The 16,418-nt window shown below is 43.2% G+C and overlaps 1 protein-coding gene across 2 annotated transcripts in view; it reads right to left on the bottom strand.

Annotated features, from left to right (window-relative positions):
* Window positions 1–13,766, bottom strand: part of LOC139389356 (calmodulin-regulated spectrin-associated protein 1-B-like) — a 32,313-nt gene extending 18,547 nt beyond the window's left edge. For both annotated transcript variants that reach the window (XM_071136044.1, XM_071136045.1), the window contains exons 1-3: window positions 13,637–13,766; window positions 12,470–12,630; window positions 5,460–5,722 (exon numbers count right to left, since the gene is read on the bottom strand). In XM_071136044.1, the coding sequence (XP_070992145.1) occupies window positions 5,460–5,722; window positions 12,470–12,629 (423 nt within the window). In that variant the 5' untranslated portion in view covers window position 12,630; window positions 13,637–13,766. The remainder of the gene's footprint in view (window positions 1–5,459; window positions 5,723–12,469; window positions 12,631–13,636) is intronic.
* Window positions 13,767–16,418: the final 2,652 nt, after the last annotated feature.

Raw genomic sequence — 16,418 nt, 5'->3', positions numbered from 1 at the left:
AAGGACAGGCGGGCGGCTAGACAGCCTGCCATGCCGCCTTGTGGACAACGACTCCCACTGTTAGGGCGGGAAGACAAGTAACTCTTCAGTATATCCATATTCTTAGGCAGGAGTATAATTCCCTGAAATGTGACCTATGAATCTAGGTGTGGAGTTAACACACAGTACACCCTAGCCTAGCCAGTTAGAGCATGCCTGACCCAAAACACACTGCTGAACGCACACACACACACACACACACACACACACACACCCTCCAGCACTAATCCTACTGAGGGAAATGGAGGACAGATCCTGATTAGCTCACAATAGGAAAGGAGAACAGCTATTCAGAGCCCTCAGTGATAGGCCCCAACGATGTTACACAAGCATTACTCAACACTCAGCCTCAGATCCCTACTCTAATGAGGCATAAGCAACACAAACACACACAACCACTGCCTGAGATTTAAATTTAAAAAAACACGCACCCTTCCACCTAGCGACTAGTTAGTTGTAGACTATTTCAAAAACAGGACGCTGTGTCTCTTAAGTCAAAGAAGAGGGACTTAAAATGATGAAGAAAACAGCCCGACTGATGTGCTTGAGTTACAACACAATGAATATGCCAGAAACACACACCCTTCGTCTTCCCTTCACCAAACCTGTCAGAGACAAACGCAGGAGTGTATTGGTGGACTACTGTTATATTACCCCAAGCTGTCTCAAGTGTCCCAAGTCAAGTGCTGAGCAATTATTTTTTTTTCTTCAGTTAAACAACTAATTGACCAAATTGATTCAGATTTTTCTGAGCACAACACGCCGTTTCACTAGAGAGAAATCACATCATTCACGAGAGTGGAACGCTGGGCTGAAGGGAGTTAGAAAATATTCAGCATAGATCAGCGCAGAAACATGGTAATTAACTGCAAAGACCATAATGCATAGCGCCCCCCCCCCCCCCCCCCCACCATCTCATACAGAGATGGATACACTTTTGCCTGCTATGTTAGGTTGGATTCAAACAGACTGCATGAAAGAGGAATGTACAGTCGGGCCAAAAGTGTTGATGAATTGCAATTAATTGCAAATGAACTGAATCCCCCCAAAAAACATTTCCACTTCATTTCAACCCTGCCACAAAAGGACCAGCTGACATCATGTCAGTGATTCTCTCGTTAACACAGGTGTGAGTGTTGATGAGGACAAGGCTAGAGATCACTCTGTCATGCTGATTGAGTTTTAATAACAGACTGGAAGCTTCAAAAGGAGGGTGGTGCTTGGAATCATTGTTCTTCCTCTGTCATCCATGGTTACCAGCAAGGAAACACGTGTCGTCATCATTGCTTTGCACAAAAAAGGGCTTCACAGGCAAGGATATTGCTGCCAGTAAGATTGCACCTAAATCAACCATTTATCGGATCATCAAGAACTTCAAGGAGAGCGGTTCAATTGTTGTGAAGAAGGCATCAGGGAGCACCAGAAAGTCCAGCAAGCGCCAGGACCGTCTCCTAAAGTTGATTCAGCTGAGGGATCGGGGCACCACCAGTACAGAGCTTGCTCAGGAATGGCAGCAGGCAGGTGTGAGTGCATCTGCACGCACAGTGAGGCGAAGACTTTTGGAGGATGGCCTGGTGTCAAGAAGTGCAGCAAAGAAGCCACTTCTCTCCAGGAAAAACATCAGGGACAGACTGATAATTCTGCAAAAGGTACAGGGATTGGACTGCTGAGGACTGGGGTAAAGTCATTTTCTCTGATGAATCCCCTTTCCGGTTGTTTGGGGCATCCGGAAAAAAGCTTGTCTGGAGAAGACAAGGTGAGCGCTACCATCAGTCCTGTGTCATGCCAACAGTAAAGCATCCTGAGACCATTCATGTGTGGGGTTGCTTCTCAGCCAAGGGAGTGGGCTCACTCACAATTTTGCCTAAGAACACAGCCATGAATAAAGAATGGTACCAACAGGTCCTCCGAGAGCAACTTCTTCCAACCATCCAGGAACAGTTTGGTGACGAACAATGCCTTTTCCAGCATGATGGAGCACCTTGCTATAAGGCAAAAGTGATAACTAAGTGACTCGGGGAACAAAATATTGATGTTTTGGGTCCATGGCCAGGAAACTCCCCAGACCTTAATCCCATGGAGAACTTGTGGTCAATGCTCAAGAGGCGGATGGACAAACAAAACCCCACAAATTCTGACAAACTCCAAGCATTGATTATGCAAGAATAGCATGCCCAGAAGTTAATTGACAGCATGCCAGGGCGGATTGCAGAGGTCTTGAAAAAGAAGGGTCAACACTGCAAATATTGACTCTTTGCATCAACTTCATGTAATTGTCAATAAAAGCCTTTGACACTTATGAAATGCTTAGAATTATACTTCAGTATCTGACATAAATATCTAGACACTGAAGTAGCAAACTGTGAAATTAATGTGTCGTTCTCAAAACTTTTGGCCACGACTGTACACAAAAACAACGAGATCGGGATAGACAGAGTTCGTGAAAGTATGCCTTATCTACTTCGAAGAACTAATAAAATGATTGTCTGACAGCTCTGCAGCATGCAAAGGCAGGTCAGCCTAGCGAAATAGGATGATTATTTTTTATTTAAAAGCTACAATATGTAACTTTATAGGCAACCTGACCAAATTCAAAGAAATGTGAGTTATAGATATTTCATCCCCTTTGAACACAAGTCTAAGAATAGCTAGATCTGTTCTGTGTGCTATTTCTATGCTACCCGTTCTATTCTATAATTTTTGCGTCTTACTTTCAGATTTGTACACCAGCTTCAAAAACAGCTAAATATACAAGATTTTTGGTTATGGAAAATATATTTCACAGCGGTTTAGATCTTTAACTAAGTAAATTAAGAACAAATTCGTATTTACAATGACGGCCTACCAAGAGGTAAAAAGCCTCCTGCGGGGACATATCACGACAAGAGAGAGATCACTACATTAAAAAAAGAGACCAAAGCATGGCTGCAAAGCCCATACAGAATGGGAAGAAGAGAGAACAGTGTCTGGCAGTTTGGTTGCTACTGCCTGAGCAGAGATGAGATGGTGACTTAAGGAATGAAAAATAAGAAAGTATCCAAATAAGAACTAAGTAATATACACAACTGAAATATTGTATTATTTCATAGTGATTTCCTATTGGATCTACCCAATGTGGGCCTGACAGATACAATGATAGATACAATGGAATATTTTCTGTGTTTTGGCAATTTGACTTTTCACTATTTTTGCCATTGTATTTCCATTAAAAAGCTCTAAAATGATTTTAATGTCATTATTTAATAATGGATTTAATGTCAACAAAAAAAGATGAAGAAACCAAAATGGAGAACAAACCAATTGTTTTATAATCCAACTGAAACCAAACCAACAAATTACTAATCACTCAGCACTAATCCGGTCTCTATAGTCTCTGTCCCCCTAGTCTCCCCCTGTCCATCCCTCTAGTGTCCCCCTAGTCTAGAAATGTATTTCTTCCAACCTGTGTGAGTCGACTCAGGAGATGGTACACTGCTGTTTTATTACTCCCAGCTGATCCCTCGCTATCGGTGCCCTCTAGGAAGTACGAGTCAAACAGGAGGCAGAGAAGGTATCTCTTACACACACACGATGGGAGTGAGCCCAGAGGCTGCACATGGGGGGGAAACACAGGCATTACCATGGAAACACCTCCTTGCAGACTCCTTGCAACCCAGGGGGGGTTCACCCTCACACAGGCCTAGTCTAGTCTGTCAAAGACAACCACTTCACTCTACTCAGGAATTTAGACTAAACATATGTTTGTCTGACTTTTTCCATAGAGCCTTGCCTGGATTATAAACCAGCCCGTCTGTCTGTCACTGGGCTAGATGTCGGCTCGCTCTTGGCTGGTCGCTCGACAGAAGCAAGCCACCTTGGCGACAACGCGAGTCTCCATGGCATTGGCAGTGTATAATGTATTCAAGCCAACAAGTACCATGCAGTGATGCTACTGTAAGTGCTTTCAGTGAAATTGAGAGAGGTTATTGGATCTCTTATGAAAGGAAATGCTTGTGCAATATATACAACTGAATGTGACATATAGGGAGGGAGTGGTGTTCATTCCGTATGCTGAGTGGAGTTGTTGCTGTACTATTTTATTTATTACATTTATTTATCCTTTATTTAACTAGGCGAGTCAGTTAAGAACAAATTCTTATTTACAATGACAGCTTACCCCGGCCAAACCCTGCCGACGCAGGGCAATAGTCCTAAAGTCAATAGTCCTAAAAACTAGGCCTGGTTGGTTGGATGAGAACTAGGTTACATGAGAGATGGTGAATCAATCATTATGCAACTGCTGCACCCTACTTTGCATATTGACCAGACATGGAAAATGTCACTGTTAGGGACAAGGGTACACTACAGGAGAGTGGAAAAAAGTAGTGGAGGAACCCCACTGGGTCATTCAGCACATTTTAGGCCTAACTTCAGACTGTTCTCTCTCTCTGTGTACCCTTCCCTATCCAGCTGGTAGAAAATGATGGTCAAAGAAGTAACTGAATCAATTTTCACATGATCTACAGAAACCAGACTGTGCCAAAAGCCGTGTTGTAAAGCCTACAGACGACATGCTCTCTGGCCCAGTTCTATGCCTTTATATGGATATGAATCAGAGTCGAATTTGAATCTCCAAGGTAGCCAACGATAAGGAAATAGCTAAGCGGTCTGGAACCAAATTTAATAGGTCGGGAAAAACCACCCAAATGAAAATTGAGTTAGAACACTATGATGAGTCGCCATGGTTTCAACAAAGACTAGAACGTTTTAGTTACCATGGGTTTAAAGGCTGTTTGACAAAGTCCAATAGACGACAGGTAGGTATTCTAGTGTTCAGTGTAGTGTGATAGATGTCACTGTGATAGAGAGAACAGAACAATGGCTACTTTCACTAGTTAAAGTAATAAGACGAGAGCAGGAACAGAGCTGCTGCTGCAGGCAGAAACAGCTCTCGCTCTCTATGTAGGACTACACACAGAATAGCCAACCAGAAGGCTGAGCTTCTTGACTCTCTCTCATCCATGGCCAGCTAAAGGGCAACAGCTTTTCAGACTTTATTTATGTCTGTTTTGCACTGGGACTAACTCATTTTCAAGACAGCTCTCATCCACAAATCATGAGCAGCCTCTGGCAATGACTCCCATAAAACACCACGTGCTTATCAAACTAGTTCCACCACCACAAAGTGTCCCTCCCTACTTCCTAGTCCATGAAGAGGACATTGGATGCATCTTTCCGTCATCTGTCCTCATGCGAGAGACCTAGCCGCCTGGCTCGTAGGCATCAGCCCTACTGCTTTGGTCTCTCCAGTGTTTTCACTGTAGATTAAGGAGACAAGGAGAGCCACTTGAGCCAATTGAGATGCAGCTGAATTGCCTTCACTCTGCATAGCTTTTCATCACCCCCTACACAGTCACACACACACAGTCTTTCCCACTCACCATTTTGATGGGCACACAGGAGAGGTCAGCATCTCTGACAGGGGCGTCATCACTCTCCATGACGTAGATCCCTTTACGGCTGAGGGCCTGGATGACTGACATGTGTGACTGCAGCGAGGCGGCCTGGTCTGCCTTCAGGATGAGGGCACACACCCGGCAGTACAGCTCACAGGACAGCAGCAGCTGGAGGACGGGAGGCTTGATGTGCTCCTGGTCATACTGGTCTGTGTAGAACGGATCCCTCAGGTCCTCTGGGATGTGGTCTGGAAGGGGGGGGGGGGGGGGGGGTTAGTGATGGATATGATGCATGGTGTTGGTCCTAACTTATATATAGACAGGATGGGTTCCACTCCCTACATCTAGCTGTGTTGCTACCCGCATGAAAATATTTGGTTGCTATTGGTTTCAATGGAATATTTTGGTGCTTGCAGCCCTGTGCCTACTTCAGGAAGAATCTAGGGGAAACGCTGCTGTGATGACTAATATGCATACACAGGGTTACAATAAGAGTATGTCATTTCGTGGATAGCCAAATGTGAAATACGTGCTTTACTTTAAAAAAAGGGAAGATCTAGCCTAATCTTTCAACAATGAAAGGGAACGTGGCAACAGCATGTGCTCGCAGAGTAAAAATATGTGTTCTGCAAGGTTTCAGTTTACTCTGTAAATACAGGCTAGTCATGGCTTGGAACTGACAGTAACACTGGTGAGAGAAGAGCTAGGTTCTCAGGTTACTAGTCTGAAACAATGTCTTTCCAGTTTCCACCACAAAGTAGAAAAACAAACAATGACCTATGAAGGGTCTGTTTTGCATTTTTCACTGACTCATATCAAACCAGAAGTCACCATATTAGGCTAAATGGTGATGGGAATCCGATCATGATAATTTATGTCTGTTGCGGTCATACTCCTAACAGGAAACACACTATCCGTAAACATTGAAGCAGAGGAATAGAATGAAGGATACCCTCGTAGCCCATTGCATGTGACAAGCCCAGCCCACGCACAGGTGCACACTCTCAGAAAGGTGTGATGATCTTCGGGACAAAAATAGCCCAGCTAACCTCCATTATTCAGACATTGTTATTTAAGCTGTGGCTGTGAAGCTGTGCAAACAGAAATAATGCTGTCCCAGAAAAAAAAAAAAAAATAAAACTTATTTACTTACTTAAACTTACTTAAACTTATTAATAAAACGTATTTTTCCACAGACACATCGTATGTGTTTTAATCAAATCGACTATATGCACTGAGCTTGCCTGATGCTTTAAGCACAAAGTTTGAAATAATATTTAAAGACACAAATGATTTGAAGGAGTTTAGCAATTGATTTGAATGTGCCGGGCCGGGCTCAGCCGTAATGTGACTAGCACCCGTTGTCCCGCACTCCTCCCTGCTGCAGCGACCACCACAGACCATCAAAGTGTTTATCACGCTGTCCGTGTTACTGAAGCTGCAACAGTCATTTCTGACTGAAAAGTTCTGCTACCAAAATCCCTCATTTGTTTGTTTTGGAAAAATATTCCCTATTCGTTAGACCCTTGCTCTCTTTACATGATAACATAGATGAATTGCAAGCATGTGACCAAAGACCTAGTCGCTTGGGAATAGTACTAGAGAATGTTGGTTATGTAATTATTACTCCAGAATGTCAGTTATACCAGAAGACGATTCAGACGAGATTCGTTTTTTCCAAACTGCCCACCCACCATTAAAAAAAAAAATCCAATAAATTGACAGTTATGACAGAAGCCTGGAGGTTTTTATTCTAGGCATGAAGATACAGAATTTCAACAGGTCCAGGTGATGGGGCCACACTGATAAATCCAGCTTGGTTCTCAAGTTTCGAAACCATACCAAACCATATTTCCTATAGTGCCCCCATTATATTTGATATTGAGGAAGTGTGATCATAATCATTATGATATTTTAGCGATCCGCAGCACATCCTAAACGCACTTCCTAAAATAAGTAATTTATAGACCAAAACATTTTAACATAAAACAATGATTGGTTCAGTTGGTCTGGACTAGACCACAAACCAGTGTCTGTGGAAATCAAGGCCAATCCAGAACTGCACCAAAAAAAGAAAAAAGAGACAGGATTAACGAGGTGTACAGTGTTGCCTGAAATTTTATTTCTATAAATGCCCATCTATGTGGTAAGCTGACCGTTTGTAAAAATACCTAAAAAAGATTCGGACCAAAAAAAGATATCCAAAAGCTTACAAGGCCATCCATTGCTTGTCGCTCGCGGAATCAGTAGGCTATTAAAACAAACACTCAAACAGGAAACAAAAGCAGGATCTGTCTTATTTCTGTAGATGTATTGATGATTTATAAAGCCAGTAACATTTAACAGTTAGACTATTGATTATAGCCCTAATTAAGTTGGGGGTTCTCTCTCCTGACTTTTCTTATACAATAAGACAAGGGCTGTTTCCTCATCTCCTCATTCTGCTGCTGCCCCCACAGCATTGTTCTCAACACAATATGCTGGTTAACTTTGCTATTATGCAAATATCAACATGGTCTAGGAAAAGGTGCCAATTCAACAGAGCACTGATGAGTTTCAGAACAGTGGACAGCGACCGCTATCCAACACGGGAGGAAGCGCATTTATTATACATTTATGGTGTTTGTGTTGCACCATTGTTCTTATGTAATATAACCATATCCAATTTAGCCCGTCTTAGACTGATGGATTATGCCATCCCCACGGCCTACACAATGGATCAGTCCACCCAGTGTGAATCAGACCAGTGTCTTGTACACATATATATTTTTTTTTTGTTTTCCCCCCCCCCCCCTTCTACTGCTCGACTAAAGAAGTCTCAGTCGACTAACAGCCTATTGACCAAACAGTCGACTAAATGGGGTCGGTCCTAAACAGAACAGACATCTCCATAACACCACATCTGACAGAGGCAGATCTCTCCACCAACCAATCAGCAACACAGCAGTTACACCAGGCAGATTTGGATTCTACGGTCATCCTTAGCACAGTCTGAATGTGGCTCAATGTTATTAGCCGTAGGCCTAGGGAGGGATAATAAGCCTAGGATCGGATAACAATGGGTCATACGTGTGGAGGAACCTCTGTCTGTGCATTACAACAGACTAGACTGATTAGAGATGAAAAAAAAGCATCCACATATGCAATAAGCCTGATGTACATTAACAGTTTAAGAGAGAGTCATTCTGAGAGAGAGACAGAGACACAGAGGTGTGTGTGTGGTACTGTGTATAATGCATTAAAACAGATGAGGTGGTTGTGTGAAAACAAAAGGCATGTGCCATGGCTGGTAACCAGGGTGGCTGGGAACCAGGGTGGCTGGGAACCAGGGTGGCTGGGAACCAGGGTGGCTGGAAACCAGGGTGGCTGGAAACCAGGGTGGCTGGAAACCAGGGTGGCTGGAAACCAGGGTGGGTCTTCACATATGAATTCCCACTGGCGACAGTGATACTGTGTGGCAGCAGCTGCCCCCCTCTTGCCACAGTGGGCTGAAGAATCTAACTACTGGGACAGGGAGTGAGCCCAGCATGGTAAACACACTCTTTCTCTCCATTGCCAGGACCGGCTATAATGCAACCCCCAATTACTATCAGACTAGACAGGAGAGCACCAGCTTGCCCCAGCGGGTACCATTCTGACTGGCTGGTAGGCACTGTGATGTGAGGAGCGGGGCCAGCCAGATCTGTGTATGCACTGGGGGGCAAATTCTAACACACGGCGCAAGCATGCACTCACACAGAAGACACAAACACACGCTCAGAAACAGATACACAGGCATGCTCACACGTGACGCAGCCACCTGCATGCAGGTTCCCACTCGCATACACACACCTGCCCCACAATCTGAGGGGCGAGGATGTATTGTCTCAGCCTGCCCGCCCATCCCTAGTTCCTGCCATGTTATAGAGCCAGACCAGCATCTGTGAAGCAGCATTAGCAATACACTCCACTACTGCCATATGTAAAAAATAAATTTAAAAAAACACAATCCCCAAATGGGGGATGCCAATTACTGCTGCACCTGTGCACAGGCAGTCCCCAAAATCCCCAAGGCTACTGTACAATCCACTCCCTCTATTATCAAACTGTGTTTCACCCCCAGTTAATCTTTGGGCAATGAGTTCTGTTCCCATGTCTTTAGCTAATACAGATTAGATGTTGTGAGTGCTAGTGTACTCTGTCTGCCTGCATGGCTGTTAGCCACAACCCTTAGAGCCACAGATGACAGACAGTGGGGAGATTCCTCCGGAGGGAGAGAGAAGAGAGGCAGTGTTCGTTCGTCATCAGGACAAAAGCCTATTACTGTTTCTGAGCTCTCTGGGACCACAGCTCTCTGTTAGTGGAACACAGGGACTAGGGATGAAGAAAAAACAAGGAGAACAGAATGAAAACAGGAGCATGGCATTCCATCCCAGATTTGAATGGTATTCATATGGATCACTTGTTTGCTGTGTGCAGGCGTGTGTCTGAGTGACATTATGAAGTCACTGTAATGACAGCAGAAACCAAAATGCTAGGATGACAAAATGAAACCTAGGCTTAGAAAACACTGTAGATCAGCGTTTCCCATACTCGGTCCTCGGGACCCCAAGGGGTGCCCACAGCTGATTCAAACGATCAAATGAGTTTATTATTTGAAATCAGCTGTGTATTGCTAGGGCAAAAAATAAACATGCACCCATTGGGGTCACAAGGACAGAGTTTGGGGAAACCCTGATGTAGACAAACTGAAAAGGTGCAGGTGCTTGTGTAACCAGTGTGAAATGCCTAGCTAATTAGTGGTGACGTAACTCGCTCGGAGACCTTGAAGCATTTGTTTCCCTTGCTCTGCAAGGGCAGAGGCTTTTGAGGGGCAAAACGTAACGATCCTTCAAGGGTGACTGTTGATGTGTGCAGAGGTTCCATGGTTCAAGCCCAGGTTGGGAAGAGTAGAGGGACAGAAGCAACAGTGTTACACTTTCAGTACAATTAATATCTTACAGGGAGGTGATAGGCCAGTACAAAACTAAAAATGCCCTTCTTGAATCCAGAAATAACAATAGGAAAGGCAATCCAAAGAGCCATGTTAGGAAAACAATGGATAGCGCATATGGTGGAAAATTGCAAGATTATGTTATAATAGTTTTATTGCATCAAATGGTTGTTTTAGGCAACAGAATAGAGGATTCTTATAACTATTGTGTGTGTTCTACTGAGGATGGGCCTCTGGGAGATTTACCATGTCTTTTGGGTGATAAAACCTAAAGAGCATTCCAGAGCATGAGTTAATGTTGCTGTTCTATACCGTACCAGGGAGAGATGGCTCCAGTATGGAGTTGGGTGGGACAGACACTGGTCTCTACACAATGATACTGTCTGCTGTGAATTATAGGTATCTTTCATACAAATCTTAACCTTGTGACCCATTCTATACATCGGTTTTTCATCATGTAGGTTGAAAGGGGTGAATCTTGGCTATAAAATATCTTTGTACTTTTGTCTCGGGGTTCTCAACGAATCATCTGAGCGTGATTTGTCAACCAGCCATCATTATCATAGAGCACTCATTCGATTCACTTTATATGTGTGCGTTGTATTGACCTGCTCCCTTATTAATAAGTGATTCAAGATTTAGTTTAAGTATAACTGATTTGTGTGATACATTTTCCTCTCATTTAACAGTGAAGAAATTAACCACTGCACGCGACACCATTATGTTCTTCCAGTGAAACACACAGACGACACTCCATTGACATGACTGTTTAGAAATATAAAATGCATAGCCAGAGCAAGTGCTCCAAGTGAAATTAGGTCACGCATCGCTCACATGACAGGTTTTCTCCACTAGTGACAGGCAACCCTAGCTGTAGGATATGTGGAATGAATTACACCTCACAGTGCCACAAGTAGTCAGCTGGCTTCTCCACAACATCTTAGCATGTCTTCTGCATGGAACCAAAGCCACAGGCCTTCAATAGCAAAGCTAGGCCTAATTGCTGTTCTAAGGGTCGCTACCTGGCCTAGCTTTGCTATTGAAGGCCGGTGGCTTTGGTTCCATGCAGAAGACATGCTAAGATGCTGTGGAGGAGCCAGCTGACAATGCTTGTGGCACTGTGAGGTGTAATTCATTCCACATATCCTCCAGTTAATTATGCAGTTGGGGATAAGTGATGTGTTACAGTGTGACAGACATGGGAATCTTGCAATACAAAAATCAAGAAACATCAAAATACCTTGACTGTTTTGCTCTGAAGAAACTAGAACTTTTTACAAAAGTCCAGGTAATTGTTTGGTCTAATGATGTTGACATCATTACAGATAAATAAAGGTGAAATAAAAAAATAAAACCGCAAGTCAGCAACATTGTCACTCTTGATAAGAGTGACAAGGACTGATATCTTGCTCTGCATTTGCCATGACATGATGAGTCTGACAGTCAGTGGATTTATTCAGCAGTTTTCCTGTGAGTCCAGTCTCACTGTACTGCGAAAGGCCACTGCACAAAAACAATCAGATCATTTGCCAAGTCATACAGGGACAGTCAGCTCTGCACACGAAGCATTTTGATGCATAATAACTGAGAAAATCTAGACAATACATTCCATTCGGCTTGGTTCTGCCATCAAGGCCTGTTCCAAGAAGGGCTCATTAGGCCAAGCCCAACTGCAGACTGTTAGTCTGAGGTGTGGATGAACACAAAGACACATTTCCCGTCTAACAACATTTGGGCCCAACCCTGCCACTAGATGGGGCAACTGTGTCTTCCTTGAGAAGTGTTGTGTTTCTTTGTCATTAAAAACCTACATATATCTCCATAATGCTTTGGATCACAGCAGAGGGTAAAATCCTGAAGTATCTGTGTGAGAACAGCAAAGGGTTAATATTTGCACCAAGGCGTTGGAGTTGTGTAGCTATGTGACAGGTGATTATTTTGGACCTTTTAAATACCCAATTCATTGTCCCTCTCTCTCTGTGTGTGTGTGTGTGTGTGTGTGTGAGAGAGAGACAGAACTTACCAATGCTGTATGCCTTGGCGAACAGCCATCGCAGGTTGGCATCTATTTTTGCTCTGGCCGAGTCGTACATTTCCAAAGGCACAATCTCTATTGTCCCTTCACCAGCTGAATCCATGTTTCTTCGGGTGCCATCCGCACCACCACACAGATCTACATCCATCCTTACAAAAACATGTCACATAAATTCACAATATGAAACATACAAATCAAATTGTATTTGTCACATGCCCGAATACAACAGGTGTAGTAGACCTTACAGTGAAATGCTTACTTACAAGCCCTTAATCTGTCAACGCAGTTAAGAAAAACACAACAAAAATATATCAATAAAAGTAACAAATAATTAAAGAGCTGCAGTAAAATAACAATAGCGAGGCTATATACAGGGGGGTACCGGTACAGTCAATGTGCGGGGGCACCGGTTAGTCGAGATAATAGGTACATGAAACTAGAGTTATTAAAGTGACTATACTAAATGACTATAGTCATTTCATTCGAGTATTACGTTAGTTACTAGCGAGCCACTGAGGAATTGTTAACTAACTAACCAACTAACTAACTAACCCACAAGTAAAATGTAAGAACTTAGCTAGCTAGCCCGGTTCATGCTTGCATGTTAGCTAACTTAGCATTGGGCGCCCATTCATTAGACAGGTGGCTAACTTTAGCTAGCTAACTGTCAAACTGGATTGTTTCGTTGAATCTGGGTTGTACAACATTTACAAAATAGCCTTACTGGCCAAGTTAGAAAGCACCTTGGCCAACACAGCTAACCTAAATCGGTTTTAATCCAGTTAGCTGGCTAGTCAGATAGCTAGACAAGTCCAGCTTTATGCTAGGTTACAATAACTGGATGAATCGAACTGACATTCACTAACTTAATCAAACAGTATTTTTTGAAAATACATGAAAAAAAACTATGTAACGTAAATCAACCCTTTAGATCGGTCAGTATAAAATGTAACATAATGACTTTGTTATGCAATTGCCCAAGCAAAGCCCAAGCACCACATCGTAGCAGCAGCGAGATGAACGAACGGTCTCCTCCCCAGCAACAAAACCCAATTTGCGGCCTGTCTGACAACCGCGCCACGGGAAACCCAGGATAAGCGTTTACTACCAATGCCAGACATAAATGTACAGAGTTTACGAAAGACAGTAACGTACCTGATTATTCCCGGTTTATCCTTCAATTTGATGACTCATTTTAGGTCGAAGAAATTAACGTATTAGTAAGAAGCACCTTATGTACCTCTGTATCCGCGCTTTCCCATAAATCGAATTATCTGTCTGTCTGTTAGCATAAGTAGCTAACCACTGCGCCTGCGCGGATGCTAATACTATCATGCAACCACATACACACAACCCAGAGCAAGATTCAAAGTAACCATTCATTAAAAAAGAAGGGCGTAAGAAGGTATATGAAACAATGATAGATGTTTGTTTGCAAAAATTCATCAGAAATGAACCAGCCCATGTGCCCATACCATAACAACTTGCTCTCTTTTGAGAGGACTCTCTAGAAATTTTATGAAACAGTTTAATTAAAAACGATGCATTTGTTAATAAGTACTTCATATGAGTCAATCAATCATAGTGTATACTGAATTAGGTGGCCTGTTGAAAAAAAAAAGCTAAAGTAAAAGGGGATTGCCTCAGTGTGGAAAAATCTCCCTCTTGTGGTAATGCTTTTAGTTTTCGGTTTCACAGTTAATTGAGTTTGAAACTACAAGGTGAAAGCTAGAATGCTTCATTGAAGCAAGAACAAAGCGGTCTCCCAGCCTCTGTTTTGGTATAAAGCTACCGGATGGGATAAACGTAACCACTCTCAAATTCATAGGTAGAGCTATGGATGCATGTATGGGGCTGCGCTGGAGCGGGTCGAGAGCTTCATGTTCCTCGGTGTCCACATCACAAAGGAATTAACATGGTCCACAGACACCCACACAGTTGTGAAGAGGGCATGACATCGCCTCTTCCCTCTAAGGAGTCTGAAAAGATTTGGCATGTGCCCTCTGATCCTGAAAGTTCTACAGCTGCACAATTGAGAGCATCTTGACTGGCTGCATCACCACTTGTTACGGCAACTGCAGTGCATCCGACCACAAGGTGTTACAGAGGGTAGTGAGTACGACCCAGTACATCACTGGGGCCAAGCTGCTTGCCATCCAGGACCTCAATACCAGGCGATGTCAGAGGAAGGACCAAAAAATTGTCAAAGCCATAGACTGTTCTCTCTGCAACCGTACAGCAAGCAATACCGATGCACCAAGTCTGGAACCAACAGGACCTTGAACAGCTTCTACCCCCAAGCCATAAGACTGCTAAACAAGGCTGCTAAATAGCTAACCAAGTGGCTACCCAGACTACCTGCATTTAACCTTTTTTTAACTAACTCTAATGCATTGACATAATGCACACACACTTGACTCTACCCACACACACACACGTACAGTGCTTAAACTGGCATCTCAACACACACATATACACACACACACACACATACACACACACACACACACACACACACACACACACACACACACACACACACACACACACACACACACACACACACACAGTGGTGGAAAACGACCTAATTGTCATACTTGAGTAAATGTACAGATAACTTAATAGAAAATACCTTAAAAGTCACCCAGTAAAATCCTACTTGAGTAAAAGTCTAAAGGTATTTGGTTTAAAAAAACGTAAGTATTAAAAGTAAATGTAATTGCTAAAATATACTTAAGTACATAACAATTAAAATTCCTTATATTACAGTTTTTTTCGATTGCTAAACGACAGTGGACACAACTGGAGTCACATGTGCAAAACTCTAACTACAGTCTGCACAGCAGCAGTTCATGTGGACCAAACTCTAGTTCGTTTTCATTGCTTGAACACAGTTTTCAAAACTCTACACACTTATCCCATGACTTTAACCACAACCTGCACAACACTGTGGATTTACAGCACTTTGTTCAAATGCTAACACACTGCTGTCAAAACTGTGAACCACACATTCAAAACGGAATAGATTTCAGCCTTGTGCCTTTCAAACACTGCTGATTGCAATTTCAGCTGAAAGGCTAAGCAGGTGTCTTGTTTTAGACTTGTTAGTGAACACACACACATATTACAGTATATTTAGGTAGAGCTCAGAAAGACTCATTTTGGAAATGGAACAAGGAAGATGGGTTCGTGGAGGGAGAAGGGTGGCAGGGAGAGGGCGGATGCGTGGAGGAAGACAAAGAAGAGCTGTTATTTCAGATGAAATAAGGGCTACACTTATAGACCATGTCGTGAACCATGGTCTCTCATTGAGAGAGGCAGGGTTGAGGGTGCAACCCAATCTGCAAAGATCCACAGTGGCATCTGTAATGCGAATTTTCCATCATGCAAACAGGTGAGAGTTACATCCTTACAGTAAATGAAAACATTACAGGAATCTATTTTGTATTGCAATTATAGAATATTTACACAGATATATATTACAGTAAGTTTGACTGTAAAATATATTTTTACAACAGGACCCAAAGGCTGCCCCCAACAGGGGGAAGAGGAAAAATATTTTCAGATGCGCAGGAAAATAAGAAAATGCTATTGTTGACATGGTTGTTGTCAACAATGCAATACCCATTCACCCCGTTTCCCACCTGTTCCCTTTTTCCCTCTGATTAGGTCCCTAATTCTTGTTTGTGTTTCATGCCTGAGCCAACTGCCCACTGAATGCCGCTCGTTCCTCACCCAGTGTGATATTGTGTTTTCTCTCCAAACACTTACTCCAGGAGCACTGCTCGTGTCGCCTACGTCATATCTCTCCTTATTGGACGGGCTCGTGAGTGGGGCACGGCAATCTGGGAGGCAAGGGAGATCCAGTGGCTGGAACGAGCCGGCTTTGCTCGCTCGTTTTCTGGAGGGTCTCCGCGCAGAGGTAAAGGATGAGATT

Source organism: Oncorhynchus clarkii, chromosome 30 (assembly GCF_045791955.1).
Source record: "Oncorhynchus clarkii lewisi isolate Uvic-CL-2024 chromosome 30, UVic_Ocla_1.0, whole genome shotgun sequence".
NCBI classification, from domain to species: domain Eukaryota; kingdom Metazoa; phylum Chordata; class Actinopteri; order Salmoniformes; family Salmonidae; genus Oncorhynchus; species Oncorhynchus clarkii.
The sequence above is the reverse complement of the archived record's forward strand: the minus strand, read 5'-3'. Positions and strand labels throughout refer to the sequence as shown.